The 24,608-nt window shown below is 40.8% G+C and overlaps 1 protein-coding gene across 1 annotated transcript; it reads right to left on the bottom strand.

Moving 5' to 3' along the window:
* Positions 1 to 3,216: 3,216 nt before the first annotated feature.
* On the bottom strand, positions 3,217 to 13,226 carry MRPL39 (mitochondrial ribosomal protein L39). The gene is made up of 10 exons (XM_064703312.1): positions 13,112 to 13,226; positions 11,691 to 11,897; positions 11,328 to 11,467; positions 10,585 to 10,684; positions 9,346 to 9,413; positions 7,958 to 8,070; positions 6,374 to 6,439; positions 5,013 to 5,166; positions 4,028 to 4,075; positions 3,217 to 3,353 (listed from the first exon to the last, which is right to left on the bottom strand). Exons 1-10 carry the CDS (start codon positions 13,152 to 13,154, stop codon positions 3,267 to 3,269), a joined length of 1,026 nt encoding a protein of 341 aa, XP_064559382.1. The 5' UTR covers positions 13,155 to 13,226; the 3' UTR covers positions 3,217 to 3,266.
* Positions 13,227 to 24,608: the final 11,382 nt, after the last annotated feature.

Raw genomic sequence — 24,608 nt, 5'->3', positions numbered from 1 at the left:
AATCTGACCTCAAACATTTCCAAGGCTGAGGTACTCACAAAGTTATTTAAACAACACATTCCAGTGTGTTTATAAAAAACTTCCTATTTATTCCTTATCAGAATCTGGCCAGTATCAGCTTCTGCTCATGTATGTTGACCCTGCCCTCCCCTTTCTCCACTTTGCATCATTGTGTCCTCCTAGATGCTTCCTTATTTTTAGCTGCCTGTGCAGTTCTTTCGCTGAGTAAAAATTGCCGCTTTACACACAGAAATTTAATAAAAAGAAATAGCAAGAAGGGAACTTTGCTAAATTCTGCAGTCTTCTTTGTCCATCTATCCATCCCTAATCTCTGCAGTTTCCTACAGCATTCAGTACAGAAAATAGCATCTACTTTCTTGTCTCTTTTTGAACTGATCAATGATGGTGTCTTCTGACTATTTCCAATGGAGAAGATTGGGCCAGACCCCAGGGAGGGCAGGAGAGTGCACAAACATCCAGAATCCACACTCAGTCAGAGCTTTGCCGTACCAATTTTGGTATTTTATATAGCCCCATATGTTTAAGTTTGGCATACAGTGCTAGTTGCAGGTGTGTGTCTGAGCACAGCCCCAAACATCCAGCCAAGCTGGAACCACCCTGCAGCTCAGCTGAAGTTCAGAAAACCTAAATCAAAAAGAGAAAGAAGCATCACTCTGGTTCACCTGCTCCAACAGCCATCTCAGCTGTTTCAGCATTTTATGCACCAACATTCAATGGTAAAACAAATGGCCTTGAGCTCAGGGTAGTATCTCCCTGCTGTTCTGTGGCTGCTGGGGGAACTGAGCACTGCTTCAATTTGTTCTCACCCTAGTTTCAGAAATGTTCAGGGCTTTTCTAGCAGTGCCATCACCTAATACAGATCAGGCAGGGAGTACTCAAATCACTGCATGAGCCATCTCCCCCAAAAAACACAGATGTTTGTGACCGTGTTCACAGGGGTCCAAGGATGAGGGAAGAGACAAGGATCTGACTCCATGTTTCAGAAGGTTTGATTTATAATTTTATTATATATATTATATTAAAACTATACTAAAAGAATAGAAGAAAGGATTTATTCAGAAGGCTAGCTAAGAATAGAAAAAGAAGGAATGAATAACAAAGGCTTGTGTCTCGGACAGAGAGAGTCCAAGCCAGCTGACTGTGATTGGCCATTAATTAGAAACAACTCTATGAGACCAATCACAGATCCACCTGCTGAATTCCACAGCAGCAGATAATCAATGTTTACATTTTGTTCCTGAGGCCTCTCAGCTTCTCAGGAGGAAAAATCCTAAGGAAAGGATTTTTCAGAAAATGTCATGGCTACAGATGTTCTCCTCTGCACATGTGACTGTCCCATATTGGCAGAACAGACTTCAATCTACACTCCTGTCTCAAAATCTGCTATGGTGAGAAAGAAATGAACACTACTGCCCAGTTCTCTTAACTGTTGCTGTGCTCTGTAAGGATCCTGGTGCTTTTCAAAGGCATCCTCCAGCTACATCTCTCCCTAAGGAAGACCTGTCTTTGGGACCCCATGGAAGTCAAGGTGTGAGATAACACAGAGTTCTATAGAAGTTTGAGCTTCCACCATTTTATGCACAATCTCCAAGGAAGGATCTGCTACAGACATCAACAGCATTTTCAGTATTGTAGTCGCACACTTGCAAAAGTCCCTTTTGTGGGGATTCACCTGTGGGGTGACTTTCCTGCTGCTTCAACCAAAAAATTCAAACCCCAAACATAACAAACAAACAAACAAAAAAAAATGCCTCTCCCCAGCCCCCCAAAAAAGAACATGCCAGAAAAACTCTGAAATTCCAGAGAGGGTTAAAAAATGTATATTCCTAAGTGATAACAGCCATGTCACCTTCCTCTGCAGCTGGTGGAATCCAGGAGGAATTCTGGATACCCAAAATGGCAAGCAGACATCAGGAGCCTTTCTGGGTTGTAATAGAACAATCTTAAGATTCAAAACAGACCACATGGATTGGATCCCAAAATTGAGATGGCAAAATTTCACCAGTCTTGGGTGAAACAAACATCCAGAACCCAGATGGCAAAATTTCACCAGTCTTGGGTTAATCAAAGACAGCAAGTACTGCATTAAACAACAAAAAAACCCAACCAACCAACCAAGCAAAACTAAAAGAAAACCACAACAAAACCCCAAAGAAACAACACAAGCAGCAAATTTTTGTGCTTCTTAAGACCATGAACAATGCCTGCTTCTTCAACAGCACTAGAACAACAGGTTCAAAGCCAAAGTACACTCCAGTTAAGTCCAATTTAATGAAAATATACAGAATGTGTAAATGCATATGTGTGCATTGAAGGTAAACTTTGAATCAATAAATGTATTTAAAAAAATAAGCATCTGATACCATTATAAACAGTCCTCTGAAACATTAATCAAGAGGAAAAAGACCCCATCCATTTTCCAAGTATCCTGAGAAGACATGGGCTATACCTAAATGTGTTTTACTGAACTACCACCCTGCTCTCACAAAACTGGTGTCAAATGATTAGGAACCATGTGATGCAATTAATGGTAAAAATAATAATTGGGATGAAATTCAGAGAAAATATTTGCACTTCAAAAAGTAATAAAATTTTTCTCTGGTATAATGAGAACACTTCTAATGAGTTAGGGATGAAAATACAAAACATCAGAAAACATCATCTAACAAAACCCTCTTGCAAAATTTAATTGAAGTCACCACATTTAAACATCAAACAAAGAAAATGTACAATAAATCTTAGTACACTAGGGATCCAAGTAATGAACTAAATTCTTGGTATTTATCTTCTGGAAAATTATCTTTAACAGCACTTGTGCAGCAGAAAGAAATCATTAAACTCCAAGACTTTCTGGCTTTTACATTCTACTATTTTTGTATTGCTAAAGCAGTGGCAATTACACCTTTACACACTCTTAAGGGTATCTTTTTAAGATACTATTTGTCTCAACTTTTGGTTGCAGTAGGGAACAATATATGGATGGATACATGCAATTACTGTTGTCAAGGTAAGGACAGGAGCAACTTGCAAGTTATTGCAGATAAAAATTAACTTCACCCACCCTTTTTTTCTTTAAGGAAACCTTTAAAGGGGACTGAAACATTTTGTGTATACCTGTGTCTATACTAATCTATGATTTACATCACAGAATTCAAATTAATTACCCAAGATATTTTTGTAAGAGGCACAAACAAGTCATGTAAAAATACACAGTTTATTATGTACATTTAGAGATTCAGCTTAATTTAAATTGATACATGTTTTCCTTCTTCAGTTCCATCTTTTGCCTCAAGACACTGTTCTGCTGTTTCCAAATATTCTTCTTCAGTGACCTGCAGAAAGATATCAATTTTGTTATATTTTTAAAAATTATTTCACTCTCCAGGATTTTCTCATGAAAATCCTCCCCTCATACTGTCACTGTAACAAGAAAGGACAATCTACAAAGACTATTATCTTCTGCAACATTAAACAAGCTGAAGGACAAGAATATTCAAACTAAGTTCAGGGAAGATGCCATGGGGCAGGCTCAGAACATTTCCATGGCTAACAAGTTTCAGAAGACATGAAGTGCTTTATTTCCTGTCTCTTGCCAAACAAGTAAGTAAAATTACTGATCGAAAGGCTCTATAAAAGCTGCTCTTTAATTCTTACAAAGATTTCCTATGTTTAAATATGTCTTGATAGTGGTTATTTGGTCATATATATTGGTGGGTTATAATATCTTTATATTTACCTTCAGGTATTTTTAATTGGACAAATCATATCAAATAGTATATGTTTTTTAAATGGCACAATGCTTTTTAATAACAGACCTCAGAAACAGTGCTACCACATCCACTAATAAACAAGGAGTTAGATTACTGATTTCTATTCCCCTGTGAATATTTCCATTCCTAAAGATCTGTTCTTGAGTATACTACCTACCTCTAATCATTCAAAGTGTCCTCTATCACAGCATACCTTTGTATTTGGTAACCTGTACTTCACCTCTGGTGACACTTACCAGCCTCTTTGATCTTTCCAGCAGCTTGTGCCACACAGTGTGGTGAGCCTGTGTGAAATGCCATTAAATTATGTTAGCAGAGGTAAAAAATAATCTAATCATAGAATAGATTTGACAAAGGTACAGAAATGACACCACAAAAGCATAATAATGCCCAGTTCAAATGTTCTGTTTTAACAACTTAAAATTTTGGTGTCCAATTTGCCCATGTGGAGGACTTGAATAAATGTCTGCCCATCACATGCCCCATCCCTGAAGTGTTCATGGCCAGGTTGAATGGAGCTCTGAGCAACCCAGTCCGTGGAAGGGGAATTGGAACTGTATGAACCTTAAGGTCCCTTCTAACCCAAACCTTTTTATGGTTCTATGATTCACCCACTGTGTGGAATCCTTGAGGAATTAATTGGCAAAAAAGGGAATTATGCTTAGGAAGGGAAAACAGAGATCAGCTAAGAAACTCTTGAAAACTTCCCCAACTAAAACAATAGTACATGTGCTAGACAACAAGGCCAAATCACCTAAGTCAACACAAATGGGAATAAAGACTCCTGCCTCCACCTTCAGTTCTTTGTTTAAGCTCATTAGAGCTTGGACATTTTTTGACCAATTTACTTTGGTGTCATGAAATTCTTCTGCTCTTTTAAGCACTGTCAGTAGCCTAGATGTCAGAAGACTGGCATGCACAACTTAGGCAAGCAGAATGAAATATCCATGCAGGAATTATAAAACTGAAACAACACCTTCCATACTGAAAAATAACATCATGGGCCCTCTCATGCAAACTTTTCTAGTTCTGACTGCACATCCACAACTGTTTCAGGAAAATGAACCCCAAATATCCAACACAGTAACCATCAGGGTGACTTTCTACGGCTCTCAACTATGAATTCCCTTTAGCTACCAACACAGCACCTAACAAAAATGGAAACACAGGTAAAATGCTCTAATTTAAAGAAGGGAAACCTGTGCAAAATGGATCACTTACCTTCAAATGGATTGGCAAGGACACACCCTGGAATCTCCTTATCAATTCAGACTGGTCAGTCTGAAGATTATGGGCTGCTGTTATCTCATACTGGAAACAGAAACTTGTCCTTGGAATATGAGGACCTTCACTGACATCTACAAAGTCACCAAACCTGGGGGGACAAAAAAACCCCAGTTTATAAGCCAAATATATTTGGAGCAAAATACAAGGAGATTAGGTTTTATTTTTCATTAGCAAATTCCAATCAACAGAAAGAAAACACAAATCCCAAACCAAATCTAAATAAATCTCCAGCTCAGCATTTTGAAGTTTCCTAAACCAAAAGTACAAGTCACACAATTTCCTTAAATGAACTTAGAAAATTTAAACCTCAAGTCTAGGAAAGGATGTTAGGTTTAAAAAGTCTTTGATGCCATGTTGGCTCTAAAACTCGGATAACTGTCATTCAGCAGAAAAAGATTTGTCTCCAAGATCACCTGTTTTCCACAATACAGTGTTCACAACCTGCACAGTTATTTCCCTTTACAGCTCTTAGAAAACTGCAAATCAATTAAGAAAAGAGAGACAGCACAGTACAGCAAAGAAATACTGAGAATGAACCTCTCTCAGAAAGCAATAGGTAAGCCCATTTTTCCCTTTAATGAGCAAATCAGAGTGGGAGAAAGAAAAGAATGACACAACATTGTTCTAAAATTTCAAGAACCACCACTGCAAAGACATCTGTTCCTTTAAATAGATGATGCTCCTTAAGACAGAACAAAAACAAATTAGGAACTCTTTACACATCTACACAACTGAATATCCTACAATAGCCTAAGACAGAGAATGGCCAGAGATACAGACAATTATCCTTCTTCCAGACTAAGAACTCTGTATCTTACACTGCATCCCACAGGATGCTGTTCTTCTATTCTCATCTCCACCACTACAAAACAGTCAATTGCAAGCTAGGAAGATCTTGACAACTTTGAAAGAAAAATCCATTATACAATGCTAACTCTTGTTTTCAAACCAGTATTTGGTTTGCATTTTATTCAGCCTCTCAAGCTCTAGAGATTTATTTAGTTTTCAAGTATAAGCACAGAAAACAGTAAGACTTCTCTGGCACTTACCACCCTTAACATAACAAGAAATAGAAATGTAGTATCACAAAGTATCACAAAATAATGGTTACATTAAAAAAACCAAGCAAAGAAACCACACCAACTTAAGAAAGACCACAGACAGTAATGAATACAAGTGATCTTTAAATTTAAAACCATCCCAAGTAACTTGGTCTTCTCACTTGCAGAGAGTACCTGCAATATACTCAAATGTTCCAGTGAATCACTACAGAATGGGAGTTCAGTTTTGCTTACCTATGTAATGGCACAATTCCTTCCATATTCTGAGCAGCTTTTCTTTCTATCATCTCCATTTTGTATCTGGACAAGAAAAAAAAATATTTAAAAAATCCTCACCTTTAATGCTTTGCTCTTATAAGAGCACTTCAGAAACTAGTTTAATTCATTTAAAATTCCTAAAAATCATGCTTGTATTTATGTGAGCTTTGAGACTGCTTTAAATTCCTAATGAGAACACATATTGACATGCTTCATTAACAGACCTGTTAGTTAACCTCAGTTCATGGAAAAATTACAGAGATTTTACTGAGCATTACTGAAAGGCACTTTAAAAATGGTGCAATCACCAGGCACAGCCAACATGGGATCCTGAGACAGGATGTTTGGGAATGGTTTAATGCTGGGAGGTGGTTCAAACTGGACACTGGGAAGCATTTCCTTAGGAGATAAGTGTTCAAACACTGAACAGGCTTCTTGGAGAGGAGGTCAATGCCCCAAGCCTGTCACTGATTAAGAGGCATCTGGGCAATGCCTTTAATAACTTGCTGTAACTTGTCAGCCCCCCATTCAGACAGGCAGCTGAACCAGGGGGTTGTTTTAAGTCCCTTCCCATTGAAACATCTATTCCAGTCTATTCTGTGCATATTTTATAGGAGGGCTATGCTCCCACAGCAGTTTTATTCAGAAAGATACAATGGACCTACTACTACAAATAAGAGATTTCACACTAGACTAGACGACACCATGTAAGACTAGAAAACACCATGACACCACCTAAACTGACTTAATGCAATGTGCAGCCCTTAATAGCTGGTAGCCTGCAATACAGGGAAGTGCTCTCTGGGCTTTCTATACACAAAATCTAAAGGGACCATCAAAAGTCAGCTCCCACCTGCTGTCAGTGCAGCCAACAAAGTGGAGATGATGATCCATATGTCACATTAAAATAACCTTCAGCATTAAACTAAAATATTTGCTGTTTTGCAACTTTAGCTTCATTGTAGTTTAATTCTGGTTCACAAAATGATAAATTATTTTTCATTTTCCCCCACATCTCTCCAAAAAGCTGTGGACCAGAAACATGGCTGAGGCATTTTTTTCAGTAAAGAAGACAGGAGATTTTGAATAAAACCTTTTTTTTTTAGCACAGACCAAAGTATTTTACCCATTTTCCCCTGCACAATTCAAAAACTGCATTTCATTAAATCTTCATTTGAAGACATCAGGACATGAAAAATACATATTTCTTTAAATATGGAAGCCTTGCAGAAAAGGCTACCATGTCAAGGCTAAGCACCAGAGTTTCACTTTAGTAGTAGTGGAATCTTGAAGCTCACTAGTGAACAAAAGAAGTCTCAGTCTTTTGTCACAAAACTACATCCAGTGAAGGTGCCTGGTGCTGGCCTCTGAAGAGAACAACAAGAACTAAATAAATTGGTGTGAGTAAGTTGGTGGGAAGAGAATGGAGGCAGGCTCATTCAGAGCAGTGGGAGAAACACCTTCTTATTTCACATCTTATTTTCGATTTAAAAAGCCAAGCAGAGATTTGACTTGATTTCTAATTGACTCTTTGAAAGAAAGGCAAATTCAGACACTCACTTATTGTGCTGAAACATTTCACGTGCTACTTTTGCTTCAACATGCAGAGTTTCAAAGGGCAGGTCTTGATAGATTAGTTTTTTGGCATCCCTTGTAAGAGAAGAGAAGTTGTCCTAATAAAAGAACAGAAAAACTGTAACCACCTTTTCACAGCTGTAATGAACAGATAATTACAGCAAACACTAAATATTAGTTGAAGCAACAAAGATCATCTACTATAAACCCTAAATATGGCAATTTTACTGTAGGAGTGTCTTACTATTATCATAAGAGCACTACAGATCATCACTGTTTTAATGCACAGACTCAATGCCCAATCATTTCAATGAGAAATAGGCATTTTCCATCAAAAACAATATACATTAATTGAACTGCCCATGTAGGCAGTTTGATAGTAGGTTTTCCCTACATGGTATTACACATACAATCTTGCTACTGTTGAATACTCATCTATAAATCTTGTTTCCCAGAGTAGTATTTATTCACTCATAAATAAGCTCTATTATGATAGATCAAAGCAAAAAAAAGGTACTGAATATTTAATAAATAAAAATTTGTCACCTTGGACCAGAATCTGTAGTTCTGTGTAATTCAGATTTAGTCATAAATAAGAAATTGTTATGAGGTGGAATTACATTTAAAATGTTATGTAGAAAATATTTCTAACTAAATTACTTCAGCCACAAGATCATATTGAACAAAAATTCTGCATTGTACCAATATTGCTTTGCTAGCCATACACCCCTCTGCTGGTTTTTGGGCACAAGAACAAGAATGGGCCTCAGATGGTAAAACATTTGTGATCACAAATGGTTCTGAGATTGAGCATTCAGATTATTAGATCTACTGCAGAGCATGAAACATAAGCAAGCTATTAAGGAGAGCTGCAGCTGAATGTGCTCACAGATTTAATTCAACAACAAACTGATTCTGCTGTAAGCCACCAGAAAATATGCCTTATACACACTTTTATTTTCAGAAACTCTACTCACACAAAGACTGAGGCTGCATTTACATTACCAGGCAAGAGCAGCTGAGCAGGAACAGATCTGTACAGTAACAAATATGGCACTGAGGCTCCAACAGCCCCAACAACTGTTTCTGAACTTGTACTTCAGACTAGAATTTTCTCTAGCTCCACAGACTTAAAGCCTGAAAGCGTGTGGAAGACAGCACAAAGTTTATTTTTGTCTGAAAGGAAATGTGAGAGCACTCTGCCATAGCATCAGTGTGTGGTAAATGCAGAGATCAGCTCCCATAGACTACTCCAAATGTGCACTAACAAAAAGGGAAAAAAAGCTCTGTCTCTTCTCCCTTATCAAAAAAGAACAACTGCACAAGGATACAAGCTCTGGAACTTTTTGGGTTTATGCCTGAAAAGTGCTTACATTTGTTGGTTTCCAGTCATTCAGTTTCTTGTCCAAAACCACATCATAACAGAAGGCTCCAGAGATCACTGCAATTCCAATCCAAAGATAAAAATATTAACGTTTGTAACAAGTGTGCGTTTCACAATCATACTATATTCTTACAACAAAATAAATTAGAAGAAAAACAGAATTACTTCTAGAAATTCATCACAAAAGTTTTCATCTCTGATTATACTATAAAATGACAGATTAACTTGTGTTGTTTTAGTTTCATTTCACTGAATGAGAAAGTAATTTGAAAGGAATTTTAATGCAACATCAGTATAACAGAATCCCAATAAAAACAGGAAAAAATAAACTGCTTCACAAAACTGCATCTAACACTGCAGAAAAAAACCAAAACCACTCACTTTAAAAATACTTCACCGTTTTGTTCACCGCAATGCACAAATTTCTGGTAAATGCAACACAAATTCATCTGACAGTTGTTAGAACACTCTTTTGTGCATATTGAGTTATGGCTTTTTAGAAATCAAATCTATAAACCCAGTAAGATCACACTATTTCTATACATGCAGTTTAATGATATAGCTGAGTATATCCAAGATTATTCCAAATTCTGGTAGAACTGAAATATTTACCTGTACTTACCAATCACAAAAATGCTAAAATTGCTAAAAAGAGAAGCAGCTGTAGTACTCCACATGACCAGCAACCAACCTTCTCATATATTAAATTCATAATTATGCAGGTTTTGTTATTGAAACAACCTCTTCTACTGTGCATTTCCTCACTTTTCTAAATCTTAAATCAGGTCATGGATGAGCAGAAGTTGTTATTAAGCTTCTAAGCTTGTTTGTACCTCAGTAATCTTCCAATTTGGTGTAGACATTGTCATTTTTAGAAACTCAAGTGATGGACAAGTGATGCAGTTATTAGAGCAAATTCCACAGAAATGTCTCATCACATCCAGAAACTTTGCTCATGTCACTTCACAATACAGAGGTTTAGTTTCTAATTTCAGCTACGAAATCCTAAGTGGAAACACAGTGGCCATACAGACCTATTTTCTGAATATTGATAACAACATTGTTTCCAGTGTTGTTATTATAAATTAAAGGCAACTACAACAGCATGTAATACACATATCAATGCTAAGTATCATCAATCATTGGAAATAATTTTTTTCTAAGTTTGGTTATTAAACACTCACTTGAGAATCAGCATAAGACAATCAATATAAAACACTTTTATCACCTGGCACTTCTGGAGCTTTAACTAGGTTGACCGAGTATTCATCCTTGAATGCTCTCTTTAGCACACACGCCATCATCATGGCACAGGAACGCCAATATGCCTGCAAAGAGAATTTCAGAACAGGAATTCAATGCCTAGAAGCTAATTATTCCAAAAAAATCTCCCAAAATTTAACTGGATGATGCACAACCCTAGCTGCCAACCCAAGCATTCCACCCTTGGAAATGTTCAAGGCCAGGTTGGACAGGGCTATGACTGACCAGGTCTAGCAGAAGGCATTCCTGCCCACAGCAGGGAGTGGAACTGGATGAGCTTCTGAAGTCCCTTCCAACCCAAGCTTTTCCATGATTCTATCATTACTTTCTTTAGTATTTAAACTTCTATTCAGAGATGATTCTCCAAACAGAATCTAATTAAAAAAAAAACCCTGCAATTAGAATGCAAGCCAGATGTAACCCTGGAGACATTCAAATCTGAAATCCCTAAATAATACATGAGTTGAAAGGAAAGCCAACAATTCACCTAGCCCACACACTAGTCCAGCCAATGATAACCATGGTGCACCCACCATTAAAAATACATTAAAAATGTCTGACCTTTAATGACAACAAAGTTCAAGAAAGCAGACAAGCATGGAACTGAAAGGTGCACACAGAATCAAGGGGTCATAATTAGGGCTACCTACAATGAGACAAGGTACAGAGAACCAGGGTCACCTACAATGGAACAAGATAATAACTTACCTTGTTTACTTCCTCTGGATCTTCATCTTTGAAGGTAAGGAACTGAATTTCACATGATTTGGTCAGGGGTCTGTACATGTCCCACACTTCACCATCCACAAAAGCCAGAACAGAGTTCTTGCAATGCCATTCGCTTAAATCTAAAGAAAATTAAAGAACCCCTAAAGTATTAGTTAGTTATTAACCATATTTTTCAGGATCAGCAGTTCAGACTGTTACATTTCTAACAACTGCAAGTTTCATATTTGTAAATGACCTGGAAGGATGAACTGTGAAATAAGCCTCCAAAAATGAACTGTTTCTAATTCAAGTGGCAGCACTACGTTCACCGTGAGGGGCTAGTTCAGAAGTGCATCCACTTACGCATGGCACAGTTGTAGGGCGTGGACAGAGCCTTGTTCATGACAAACACAGTGCCAGGGTGTGGCTTCCCCATGTATTTCACTTCAATCTTCTCAATCCGTGGGTGCAGGGACAATTGTCTCTCCTTCTCTTTGGTGAAGAGCTCATCTCGCATCCGAACCACCTCATCGGGCGTCAGCCGAGAGACGGCCGGTGTGGAGATGTACCCTGGGCACAGACAGGAGAGACACTGAGTAAGCAGTAATCCCACAGCAAGCAGAGTGTGAGTCCAGCAGAGCATTCCTGTAATGAGGAAAGCCTGAGGGAACTGGGGCTGTTCAGCCTTGAGAAGGGATGAGTGAGAGGGGAACTCATCAGTGCCTGCAGGGAGGGGTCAGAGCAGGGACCAGGCTCTGCTCAGTGGGGCCCAGCAATGGGACAAGGGGCAAGAGGCAGAAACAGATGCACAAATGTTCCACATGAACATGAAGAACTTTCCTGCACTGGAACAGATTGCCCAGAGAGGGTGTGGAGTCTCCCTAACTGGAGATATTTCAGAACCACCTGGATGCAATCCTGTACTATGTACTCTAGGATGATCCTGCTTGAGCAGAGAGGTTGGACCAGATGACCATTGTGGTCCCTTCCAATCTCAACCATTCTGTGACCCATTCTGAGTTTTCAAAGCCTCTTGATAAGATTTTGGTTTCTACAACACTACTGATCACCCACCTCTCTGTCTCAATATTTCAAGGTAGCACTTTTGCTGCTCCAGCATGCTGGGACCCTGCACTGCCTGCCCAAAGTCACAACAAGAAACTCTGAGGCAATAAAAGGGGTCAAAAAGATGATGAGGGGGTCTCAAGCACCTCTCTTGTGAGGAGGGATGGCAGGATCTGGGCCTGTTTGGTTTGGAGAGAAGCAGACTGAAAGGGAATCTCATTAATGCACATAAATATCTCAAAGGCGGGTGCCAAGAGTTTGGTCCCAGACTCCTTTCAGTGGTGACCAGCAATAGGATGAGAAGCAACGGCCATAAATTAAAACACAAGAAGTTTCACTCCAACATGAGGAAGAAATTCTTTCCATGGGAGAGGGGCAGAGCACTGGAATAAGCTGCCCTGGGAGGGTGTGGAGTATCTCCCTGGAGACATTTCTGGAGACAAATCCACCTGGACACGTTCCTGTGTCACCCGCTCGTGGAGCGGAGTGGATGATCTCCAGAAGTCCCCTCCAGCCCTAACTACCCGGGGTTGTTGATCCTATGCAAAGGTTAATGTCGCTCCCTGGCTGCAAAGGCCCTTCCCTCAACACGCCAACTCCCCAGCGGCCTAAAAAGGCCCCCTCAGCCCCTGAAAGCATGGCCGCAGAACGAGCCCGAGCTCGGCCCGGCCCCGCACTCCCGGCTCCCTCCCGCACTCCCGGCTCCCTGCTGCACTCACGTTTCGCGGCCCGCAGCCCGCGGGCGGCCCACGGCGCGGCCATGCTCCCGCAGCAGCCCCGGTGCCTCCTGCCCGCGCTCCGGCAGCAACAGCGGCCGCAGCCGCGCCGTTCCGCCGCTGTCCCGCCCGCGGCCGCCGGGCGGCGGGAGCCTCCTGGGCTCGGTGCCGCCGCCACAACTCCGAGCCACAGAGTGTATTCTGCCTTGGAAGGGACCCGCAGCGATCATCGGACGGTCTCATCCCGGTGGGTGAGAGGCTGCCATGGCCTGGCCATTGGGAGCCCAGAGCCCCCCGTGTGCTGGGCTCACCCAGAGCCCCGTGGGCAGCAGGGCAGGGAGGGGATTCTGCCCCTCTGCCCCCTCTGCTGAGAGCCCACCTGCAGGGCTGCATCCAGCTCTGGGCTCCCAGCACAGCAAGGACAGGCACCTGCTGGAGCCAGCCCAGAGCAGGCACCAAGGGCATCAGAGGGATGGAGCAACTCTGCTGGGAGGACAGGCTGGGAGAACTGGGATTGTTCAGCCTGGAACAGAAAAAGCTTTAGGCTGTCCTAGTTGTGGCCTTCCAGCACCTGAAAAAAACTTACAGAAAAGAGAGGCAAGACTGTTTACCAGAGCTTGTAGTGACAGAATGTGAAAAATGCATGTATTTTATGATTGGCTTTTTGCAAATACTAAAATGAATATTATATGTGTTGTGTTAGAAAGTAATGCTGTATTAATTCTCCTAAGTACTGTGTTAAAAATAGTTATAGGTTATAAAAATTGTTAAAATGGAAACAATGCTATGTAGGATACTTTTTTTAAGAAAGGACTCTCACCAGATAGTAGACACAGGATTTAGCAGCCACCTAAATCTTTCAGAGAAAAAGAATTTATTGCTCTCTTATCAGAAGAAACGAACTTCTTCCCACCTCGAAGCCACTTTTAAGTTTTGGCGGAAGAAGTTGACGATGACGAGACAGAATCCTGTGTTCAAATGGAATTTATGCATCATGTATGAGGTGTATGAATATACAACAGGCTGTTGCTTTTAAGGGTTAATCCTCTGTTAAGGTGTGTCCTTTTTCAGGCTCATGCTGCCCAGAAAAAGGTACCCGGACATCCCTAACTCTTTGTATTTGTTGTCTCATATTGTCCTAATTCAAATTGTCCAAATTATTATTACTCTAATTGTATTACTATTTTTATAACCATTTTATTACTATTAAACTTTTAAAGTTTTAAAAACAAGTGATTGGTGTTTTTAACACAGAAGAAGGAAAAATGGCCTGAATTGAAAGAGAGTACATTTAGATTATATATAAGGAAAACATTCTTCCCTGTGAGGGTGGTGAGGCCCTGGCATAGGTTGCTCAGAGCAGCTGTGGCTGCCCCATCCCTGGAATGGTTCATAGCCAGGTTGGATGGGGCTTGGAGCAACCTGGTCTAGTGAATGGTGTCCCTGTCCATGGCAAGGGGTTGAAACCAGATGACCTTCAAGGTCCTTTTCAACCCAAACCATTCTATGGATCTATGACTGTGATTGCAGTCCAGCTCCTGGTCCTGCCCAGGGCAATCCCAAGAATCTCACCACCATGTGCCTGAGACAGAGCTTGTGGAGTCACACCATGTTTGCCCAGAGAAATTCTAGAGTCTCCCTCACTGGAGGGAGACTGGATAACCATCTGGACATAATCCTGTGCCATGTGCTCTGGGATGACCCTGCTTAAGCAGGGAGGTTGGACCAGGAAGCGTCTCCCATTTCCATTCTGTGATTCTGAGAACATTGTCCAAACACTTTGTGAGCTCTGACAGTCTCAGTGCTGTTTCCAGTGTCCTGGAGAGTAGTTATGAGCATTATTCTAGGCAGAAACATCATCCCAGAATGTTGTATCTCCACTACTGGCTGCCTGCTCCCTTTCACTAACACTGCCCACCTGCACTGGGTTTGCATGGCTAGGCTTTGGGAAGATGTGGCAGTTTCAGTTTGAAACCGGGTGGAAACACCAATTTCATGTAGTGGTTTTGGTTTTCTAATTTGAGATTTTTCTGCCAATTCACTAATTAGTGTGGTGGGTTCAGTGCTGGCCAATCACTAGTGTACTCACTAAAATGTACTTACTCTTCTCCTTCTGTGAGGTGGGATTAGGAGACAGGCAAAGCAGGCTCAAAACTTTAAAAGGGTATGAAGAAAAAATTATTAACAACAACTAAAAGAAAGAGTAATAAGAATCAGAACAAAACCTTCTCCTCCCCCTACAACCTTTTCTTTCCCACTGACAATGTAAAGAGACAAACTTAAAATTTTCAGTCAGTTTGCCACCTCTAGAATAGTCTTTCTTCAGTTCACTTAGGGAGAGAAGTCCCTCATGTTAATATTATGGAGCCTTCTCCACAAGAAAAGAGTTCTCTCATGGCTCTCCATTTCTACGAATAGCAGTTGCCCAGGGAAATCTGCAATCGTGAAATCACTCCCATGTTCCACAAGTTTTTCCTACAGCTGTGTTTATAGGCCATGTCAACTTATAGGGTACTGATTTAAAGATGAGCTGTTCAAATGCAAAGGTTCTTATTATCTATCTCTAAAATCATCTTCATCTCTAGGAACAGAGATCTTCTTCTCTCCCTGAGGGTACAGGATCTTCATCACTCTCTCTGTTCAAACTTCTTATAGCATCCCAGCTACTTTAACATCTGCTTACTTTAGCATGGGGGCCTTTGCTTGATATCTATAATTTAAGCACTTTCATCTCCCCCTATAATCTTCATGCATTATAGGGAAGAAAGAGTAACTTTATATAATTTTACAAGAGGATTTCAGCTTAAAACTGAAGGAATCTCCTCATCCCTCCCATCTGGGACTTGACTTCTTCACTGACATCAGCGTCTTCGTGTTGTTTCTTTACATGTCTGCACTTTTGTCTTGTTCTCTCACTTGAGGGAGGATTGAAGTGCTGCAAGAGTTAATATCTTGCCCAGGGCCTGTAGATGGTCACTAACCTGGCTGGGCTCCTTAGCTTGTGATCTCAGCAGCCAACATGCCAGGGCTTTTCCTTCCCCCTGCCTGGCAGCCAAAAGCAGGGGCCCAGTGGGTGCCCTGCTCTCGGAATCTCTGCTGGTCAGAGTGACCCCAAGACACCTCTTCAACTTGCCCCTTAGAAAGTCTCTTTTCCCAGCTCGGCAGTCGAAGAAGGGGTCAGAACTCTTCATTTCTCATTCTCAAGGTTTTTTATTGTTTCTTATCTATAAAATTCTTTCTCCAACCCACCAAGGTCTGTCTGGCAGGTAGGGTGAGGCACACTGCACATCCTTGGGGCGGTGTTGTCTTTTTATACTAAAAACTACATGTACACAATTTACAATTACTTCCCAATACCTATCACCTATGTTAGACAGTGAGTTTCTACTCTAAACCAATACTTCCCAATACCTATCACCTATGTTAGACAGTGAGTTTCTACTCTAAACCAATCTAAAAATGCCAACATCACCCAGAAGATGGAGGCTAGGAAGAAGAAGGAAAAAGGACAAGGCCTAAATTCCTCCATCTTGGGACCCTGAGCCCCCATTCTAAAAACCCCAAAAATCTATTTTTCACCCCATGAAAAACTAACTATTATTCTACTTAAACTTTTTCGACTTGTAATTCTTCATATAAAGGCTGGTAATTGTTTTTTCCAAGAGCTAAATCAAAGGCACAGGGGTCTTGGGCAGGGGCTCAAGCCCTCCAGGGCAGCCAGAGGAATTTCCTGGGTTCCAACACCCCACAGCAGAGGCTGCCCGGCCCAGCCTGGCTGAGACAAGGGCTGGACCGCCATGTCACTTCTTTGCTGGCTGGGAGAGAAAAGAGAAAGTTCACAGGTTTCTTTCTGTTTTCCACAGGGGTGTGTACAGCTTTCCAGTGGTTCCACAGATTGTCAATTCCCAAAGTCATCCACTGATTGGTTTCCTGTCAGACACGAAAGAAGTTGCCAGCAGCCTCTCCCAAAATATCACTTCCATGATGCAAAACCAACACAGAAGCAGAGCAGGGGAGCTACAGGGGAGTACCCCTGTGTTTTTATTGAGAAGATACCAGAAGATTTCCTGGTGTCCAACAGGGCAATGCCAGCTGGATCTAAGGCAGACTCAGTGCTGGCCAAAATTAACCATCAGTGATAGTGTTAGTGCTCAGGATTAACAGATTTAAGAAGGGAAAAGAGTTACTCTTCAGCAGCAATTGTAGGCAGATAAGGAAGGGCTGAGAGAACCAGCCCTGTGGACATCAAGGTCAGTGCAGATGGAGAGGGAGAACTTGCTCCAGGCACCAGGGCAGAGGTACCGCTGCTCACACTGGAAAAGTGTGGGTCCTCCTCATGAGGACCAAGCCGCAGCAGAGACAGTGTGTGACAGACTGACTGTAGCCCTCATTCCCCATCCTCCTGCCCCACTGAGGAGGTAAAGTTGGGAAATCAGGAGTAAAGCTAAACCCAGAGAAGAAGGGAGAGATGAGAGAAAAATTATTTTTATTTCTCAGTTCTCTACTCTGATTTGTCAATAAATTAAATGAACTTTCCTCAGTGTAGTCTGATTTGCTGGTGATGGTCATTTGTGAGTGATCTCTCAACCCTCAAGCCTTTCACTATATTTTCTCTTCCCTGTCCTGTTGAGGAGGGGAGTGATAGTGGTTTGGGAAGCACTTGGTGTCCAGCCAAGGCCAACCCCTCACACCTCCCAACTGTCCTTCCTCCCCAAAAGACTGAACGCCAGTAGAAACTAGCTACTACCCAAGTAGGAAAACCATGGTTCACATAAAAAAAATAAATTTATGAGATAACTGAAGAGTTCATTTTGGTGCTTTACAGTTTAGCTGATGATGGTCTTCATTGCAATCCTCAGCTGGCAATGATATAAGTAGCCATCACGAAGCCAATGTCAGACAGTGAATTAGTGTCATTAAGAGCTAAAGTATGTAATTAAACTCAGAATTAAAAAAATAAAAGACATGGCATTTTCCACTGTGGAAACACATCTGTGGAGCAGTGGGACAGCTGGGTCCCCTTGGTTTGGTGCCTGGCATTGGCTTCCCTCTTTACCTGGGCTCTCATCCATAAAACCAGGGGTGCGAGTAAGGTTGCTATTTGTGCCTTTGGTTACATTATTTTATAGGTTAAGAATTTCAGCAACTCAATCGTCCTACTTCTTCATTTTTAAAATGAATTAAATACAAGTTACATAGAATAATGCCAATATTCGTGTAATTACACTTCAACTACAGCATTTCTCCTATAACTCAAGGAATCAGATGCAGTCAATGATCACATGACAAATCATTTTGGTTTAAATGGTTAAAAAACCATAAGCAAACCAAGGTTACTAGAGTAGGGTATAAAAAGAACACTTTTATTCTATAAGGAGATAATTCAGAATGTTCAGAGAATGAGAGACAGAACCAACCCTGTTCTGTCACTCTGAGGGAGTATTGAACAACAGGAGTAAAGTTCTACTTAATACCACAAACTTTATCATACATATCTATATTAAACTGGCACTTCCTAATCTATAAACCTTCTTTTGTACAAGTGTCTGCAACTTTTTATTTAGCTGAATCTTCAGAAAAAAATGATGGTGGGATATATGCTCTGTCCTTTTACTTCCTTGATGTAGCTCTGGAAGCACAATGTAAATTTAAAAAAATCTGGAATTTGTAACACTCTGAAGACTACGGAGAGGAGCAAGGTTATCTGCCTTTTGGTAACCCTCAGCCAACAGAATGACAGTGCAAATGTGTACCACCCAGAGAAAATCAAAATAACTCCAAAAGTGCTGGAAATTTCACCCAGGGTTCATTGAGAGCAGCTTTGTGTAGAAGGACTTAGGGGTGATGGTTGATGAAAAACTGAACATGAGCCAGCAGTGAGTGTCATAGCCCAGAAAGCCAATTGTGTCCTGGGCTGCATCCAAAGGAGCCTGGGCAGCCCACCCTCACTGCCTAAAGAAAAACAAAGAGATCACTCAACAGAACTGTCCAAGAATAATTACATTCTACCAGTCTTCATAAAGCCCTTTAACTTCCAGGAAAACCATGTCTATTATTTTATGATGGTCAGAAAATATGAGGTTTCCCTCTGAAGCAACAGGAGCCTTATAATTGCTCTTAGGCCATGGTATGTGACCCAACAGAAGTGTGTAAGCAGCAAACCATGACTGTTTATCACCCTCACAGTCCCAGAGCCAGCTCTGAGCTCACTTAAAGATTGCTTCAAAAGTAAAATTGGCTTAAAAACTCCTGAGAGTCCCTTTGCCATTCTTGGCTGTTTCTCTCTGCTCATCCTCTAGGTAAACAACTGTAGCAGCCCTGTGCAAGGCACTGAATGCAAGGTCGCTGAAGTGATACAATTTGCAGGATGAGTACTGCTGAGAGATAATGTTTTATTCCTATGATTAACATTATTTCTTGTACTAATTTTCATGCACAAGCAAAGTGAGAGCAGTAATCCATGTCCAGAAGCAGCAACAGCCTTGTAAGAAAACATGCAGTATAACTACAGCTTAAGAGTGTATTCTTCATAACACTGTGGAATTATAGAATCATGGAATCACTGAAGTTGGAAAAGACCTCCAAGACTATCAAGTCCAATCTTTAACTGGATACCACCACATCTACTAAACCATATGACAAAGTACCACATCTGCTTATTTTCTGAGCACTTCCACCACTTTCCTGTGCAGCCTGTTTCAATGCTTTACAACTCTTTCTGTGACAAAATTTTTCCTAATATCCAACTTGAACTTCCCCTGGCATGACTTAAGACCATTTCCTCCTGTCCTATCACTTGTTACTTGGGAGTAGAGACCAACCTGGCTACACCATCCTGGGAGGTAGTTGTAGAGAATGGTAGAATCTCCCCTCAGCCTTCTTTTCTCCAGGCCAAACAACTCCAGGTTCCTGAGTTGCCCTCATCAGACTTGAGCTCCAGATCCTTCCCCAGCTTCATTGCCCTTCTGGACATGGTCCAGCACATCAATGTCCTTCCTGAATTAGGGGGCCCAGAGCTGAGCACAGGTTTTGAGATGTGGCCTCACCAGGGCTGGGTGCAGGGAGCGGTTCCTGCCCTGCTCCTGCTGGCCATAATTTTTCTGGCACAAGCCAGGTGCCATTGGCTTTCCTGGCCACCAGGACATGTGCTGGCTCATGTTCAGCTGCTGTAACCAGCACCCCCAGGTCCTTTTCCTGCTCTCCAGCCACTCTGCCCTAGCCTGTCCTGCAGGGGGTTGTTGTGACCTAAGGGCAGGACCTGTTTGAACCTCAGACCACTGGCCTCAGCCCATTGATCCAGCCTGTCCTGCTTCCTCTTGCAGACCTTTCCTGCCCTCCAACAGATCAACATTCCCACCCTATTTGGTGTTATCTGTAACTGACTGGGGATGCACTCGATCCCCTCGTCCAGGTCATTACAAAGATATGAAACAGGGTTGTCCCCCATATTGAGCACTGGGGACACCCCTGGTGAGCTGTTTCCAACTGGATTTAACACCACTCACCAGAACTCTGGGCTCTGCCATCCAGACATTCTTTAACCTAGTGAGGAGTAAAGCATTAGGAACACTGTGGCAAAATAATTCTGAATTCTCCACCAGCAGCATTGTAGCTAATGCATTGTCCACTGTTGATTAAGCTGAATTGTGTCCAACAAGGCCATCCTATGTGATGATCTTTTTTGGAAATGTACCTTTAATTGCTACTGAGCTGCCTACTCAGTGGCAGTAACCTTGCAAGTTCAGTAAAAAAAAATAAAAAAGAAAAAGAAAAAGGCATTTTGCAAGTCCAAGATAACATCATACAAGACATTCCAGAAAATGAAGGTGGGCTGTAGGGCTTTCACTGAAAAACAGCACTGAGAACAATTTGTATGGCTCTTTACTTGCTCTACCCTCACATTTTTGTGGCCTTCTTGGTTCAAGTTTGGCAGTCCCATTAGGTATGAAATATTTTAACACTCTAATAGCAATGCAGTGTTCTATCACTACTCTAGTCCATTGCATTACAGCCAGGCAGCTAATCCATGGCATGCTCTGTCTTTAAACAACCATCAATTACAGCTCAGAGGAAAACAAAAGTATCTGAAAATATGTTTTGCTTCTTTTATCAAAAATATACTTGGTCACAGTTTTTAGTTTCAAATTACAAAACAAGCAGATAATGTGTCAGATAAATCAGGTTTTTTTCCCCAGATGTGAGTTAAAACAATTCACATGAAGCTATAAAAAATAATAAAAAGCCACAGAACTCAAAAGGAGACAAGGCCTTCTGTAACCAGGGGAGTGGACAGCCAGTAAAGCAATTCCCCAGGACATTGTAACAAACCAGGTGTGGTGATAACTAAAATTGCAAAGGAAAAAAAAGTGTCCCTTAAATTGGAAGTATCAGCCTGTCTACACACTTACATATGGCTGCTGATTATTCTTTACAGTAAAAGGCAAGGCTTTCAAGCTGATAGATTCAATGTACTGCAGCTGGCAGTCAAAGCTGCACGAAAAATGAATAGCACATCAATCAATGGATTTTAAAAAAATTGTGAAACAGATTGTAAAAAAAGCGTATTGGCAATTGAGCTAAATTCGATGGAGTCTGTTTTAGCAGTTTTACAAAATAGTTTTCTGTGAACTTGTCCCATAGCTGTGCCTGGAATCACATCAGAATGGTCACTTCACAGCTGTGTACTACTGTATTCAGCATTTATTAGAGCAAATATATGTGACAACAACTTAATGTGCTTAGAAAAAAGATGTCTACAGAGATCTTATGCACAGGATATGGCACCAAATCTCAAATGACATCTCTGACCATCTTAAACATAACATTTCTCTTTTTAAAAATAGGAAAAAATCTGTTTCTTCTTCGTTAAATATGGAAAAATATTCAAAGGTGTCTTCTTGATCAAAGCCTGAACCGTGTGAGTTTCAATAACAGTAAGCTCTCAACAGTCCGTATGAAGAATGATAGGCATGCTTATGCTTTTTTTTTCCTGTGTCTTTCATTTTCTCCCTTTATGGCTCCACATTCTACATCTTCCCCACTGCTACTCTTACCATTATCAGGCACAGTTATTATCAAACTTTCTGGGTTATCTTCTATTATAGATGAACCAAGAGACACTAAAACATTTAAAGAGCAATCATGGTAGGAAAGCACAGGAAGAAAAAGGAAAAGCAGCACAGAACTGCAATCTTTTATGCTTTGACAGGCTTTTCAGTCTGCAAACAAGAGAACAGCTACTCCCATATCATCAGACATCTATACTACCTGCTTATCAACAGGATAAAAATATGTGTTTTCTTACATAGAATGAGGGTTCCATTATTTAATCTATCTAAATTCAGTGAGTAAACTTGAGATATGCCTGAATGTGACTGACTAGGGAAACATTGTCTTTCATGAAACTTTTTTCTAAAGTTATTTTTAATGGTGCTGCAGGGATGAACATTCATAATCTCTCCTGCAACTATCTTCTAGTCTGGCATATGTAAACCATAACAAAAAAGATATTCCATAGAAATTAGCATCTTACTCTTCAAGGCGCTAATTAAACAGCCAGTTCTCTTCATGTACTGCACTGCTTTTGCCCTCTTCTATGAAGGTTTTCATGAAGAGGAATCAGTCCTCTTCCCTGCTAATCTATCTGTGATAGATTTTGAGTATCTACATTGCAACACCTTTGCAACCAAATTTAGCAGTTCTAATTTGTTATACTGATTTTTTGTTGTTGTTATTTTACATCAGAGCTGTTCTAGAAATCAGCATGCAAATTGTAGAAAAATAAATCTAGAGAGATTTTGTTCCCCCTGCAAAATAAAATATATTTTGAATGGAGAAATCACCAAAAGGAGGATTCTCTTAATATAATTTGATTTCTCTTTATTCATTTTTAGCATCCTACAGCTAGGAAAGATAAAATGTTTCCCAAGTGAAGAGCCAGAGGATTATGGTCTATCACAGAATTTTTACAAATTATTTTTCAAGACAGTATTTCTGTTAGGTTAGGAGAACAGAACTCTTCAACAGTATATCACAGACTGAAGTGGTTCATGCTTTAAACCTTGTTATGAAGGAGTTTTTCCCATTATGGCAAAAACTGTACAAAGAAACTACAACCACAGAAGCCCATCCCTCCTTGAAGATGCCTGACTGGAACTTGGCACAGTGAGTTAAGCAGCCTGGATAAGATAAATGCAACGTTATGTTCAATCACCTCAAGTCTGGGGAGAAACAAACAAGGCTGAGGGAACTGAATGCATCCACAGGAAAGCCAAACCCAACAGAGAACAAACCGTGGCTGTTTTTGGGGTGGGGGAGACCACAGCCCACAGAGGCCAGGTTTGCACAGACTGCCCCCAACCGAGGGGTGAGGAGGAGGTTTCGGATGTGTGGTGTAACCTCTGGTCAGAGGCAGTGAGCACCCATCCTCCCTCACACAAACCAGCCCAGCTGTGGAACCCCCAACTCCACAGGCCACATCCACGGGGCATTCACGTGGGAGGCAGCTGAGGGGGTGCCATAATCCATCAAAGATCCTGAAAGTGCATCCCAGAGGCCTGGCACCACAAGACTGCATGGATGCAAAATGATGCAACAGGTCCAGAGTCTGCTGGAAGAGACTGCCTCCTTCCAGGAGAGGTACCTGGGCATTCTCAGCTGGCCTGGCCTGATTGTATGTTAATCCAGTGGATTCTATGTTTTTCAGGGAGGACCTTCACCACCAAGACCAGCTGGAGAGGATCAACAGAACATCATTGGGATTCACAGAGTAGTGATATTTTCTTTGACCTGTCTCTGTCACTCTCTTTCTGTGCCCCCACCTCTTTTCTATTTCTTTCTTTCTTTCTCTCTCTCCTTCTGTCTCTCTCTCTCTCATATTTCTAATTAAATAAACCCCATAAACTTTGGCATATGGTCTTTTGCGCCTTAACTCAAGCAGAGGCATCTCTAATAACTCTAAAAATTGGACGTAACACAGTGCTGGTGCAATAATAAAAGAGGTAAATTCATTATTAGAACAGATTAGCATCAGCACTTCACATTTGCAATAGAAAGTTTCATTTAGAAGAGGAAGAATTCCATTACAATGTACAAATGTAGATTTATCTAAAATATTGCCTTATAAAATGAGGGCAGTCTTTCATTTTATTAATTCCTGGGATTGCTACAAAACATCCAGATCTTGAAATCATGTTGCAATTACACTCACTTTTCCAAGGCTTTTCTATACAAAGAACTTGACTAGAACAGCTATCACAAAATAAGAGAGCTATTCTTGACTCGCATTTTTTGTGCAGATGTTAATTATAGACTATTTTTATTATTCTAAAAAGGAGTGTCTGTGGAAAGTTCTCCAAGAATAACTGTTAAACTGAGCATCTCAAATTCCTCCATTTGGGGCTCTATGTGTGTTATTTAATGAAAACATTTCTACTCCAGCTTTAAAAGGTAAAAAATATGGATAGCAGTCTTGAGCCCTTCTAACAAAGTACTTAACAGT

Source organism: Zonotrichia leucophrys, chromosome 1 (genome assembly GCF_028769735.1).
Source record: "Zonotrichia leucophrys gambelii isolate GWCS_2022_RI chromosome 1, RI_Zleu_2.0, whole genome shotgun sequence".
NCBI classification, from domain to species: domain Eukaryota; kingdom Metazoa; phylum Chordata; class Aves; order Passeriformes; family Passerellidae; genus Zonotrichia; species Zonotrichia leucophrys.
Note: the sequence above shows the minus strand (reverse complement) of the source record. Positions and strands in the feature narration are given on the sequence as shown.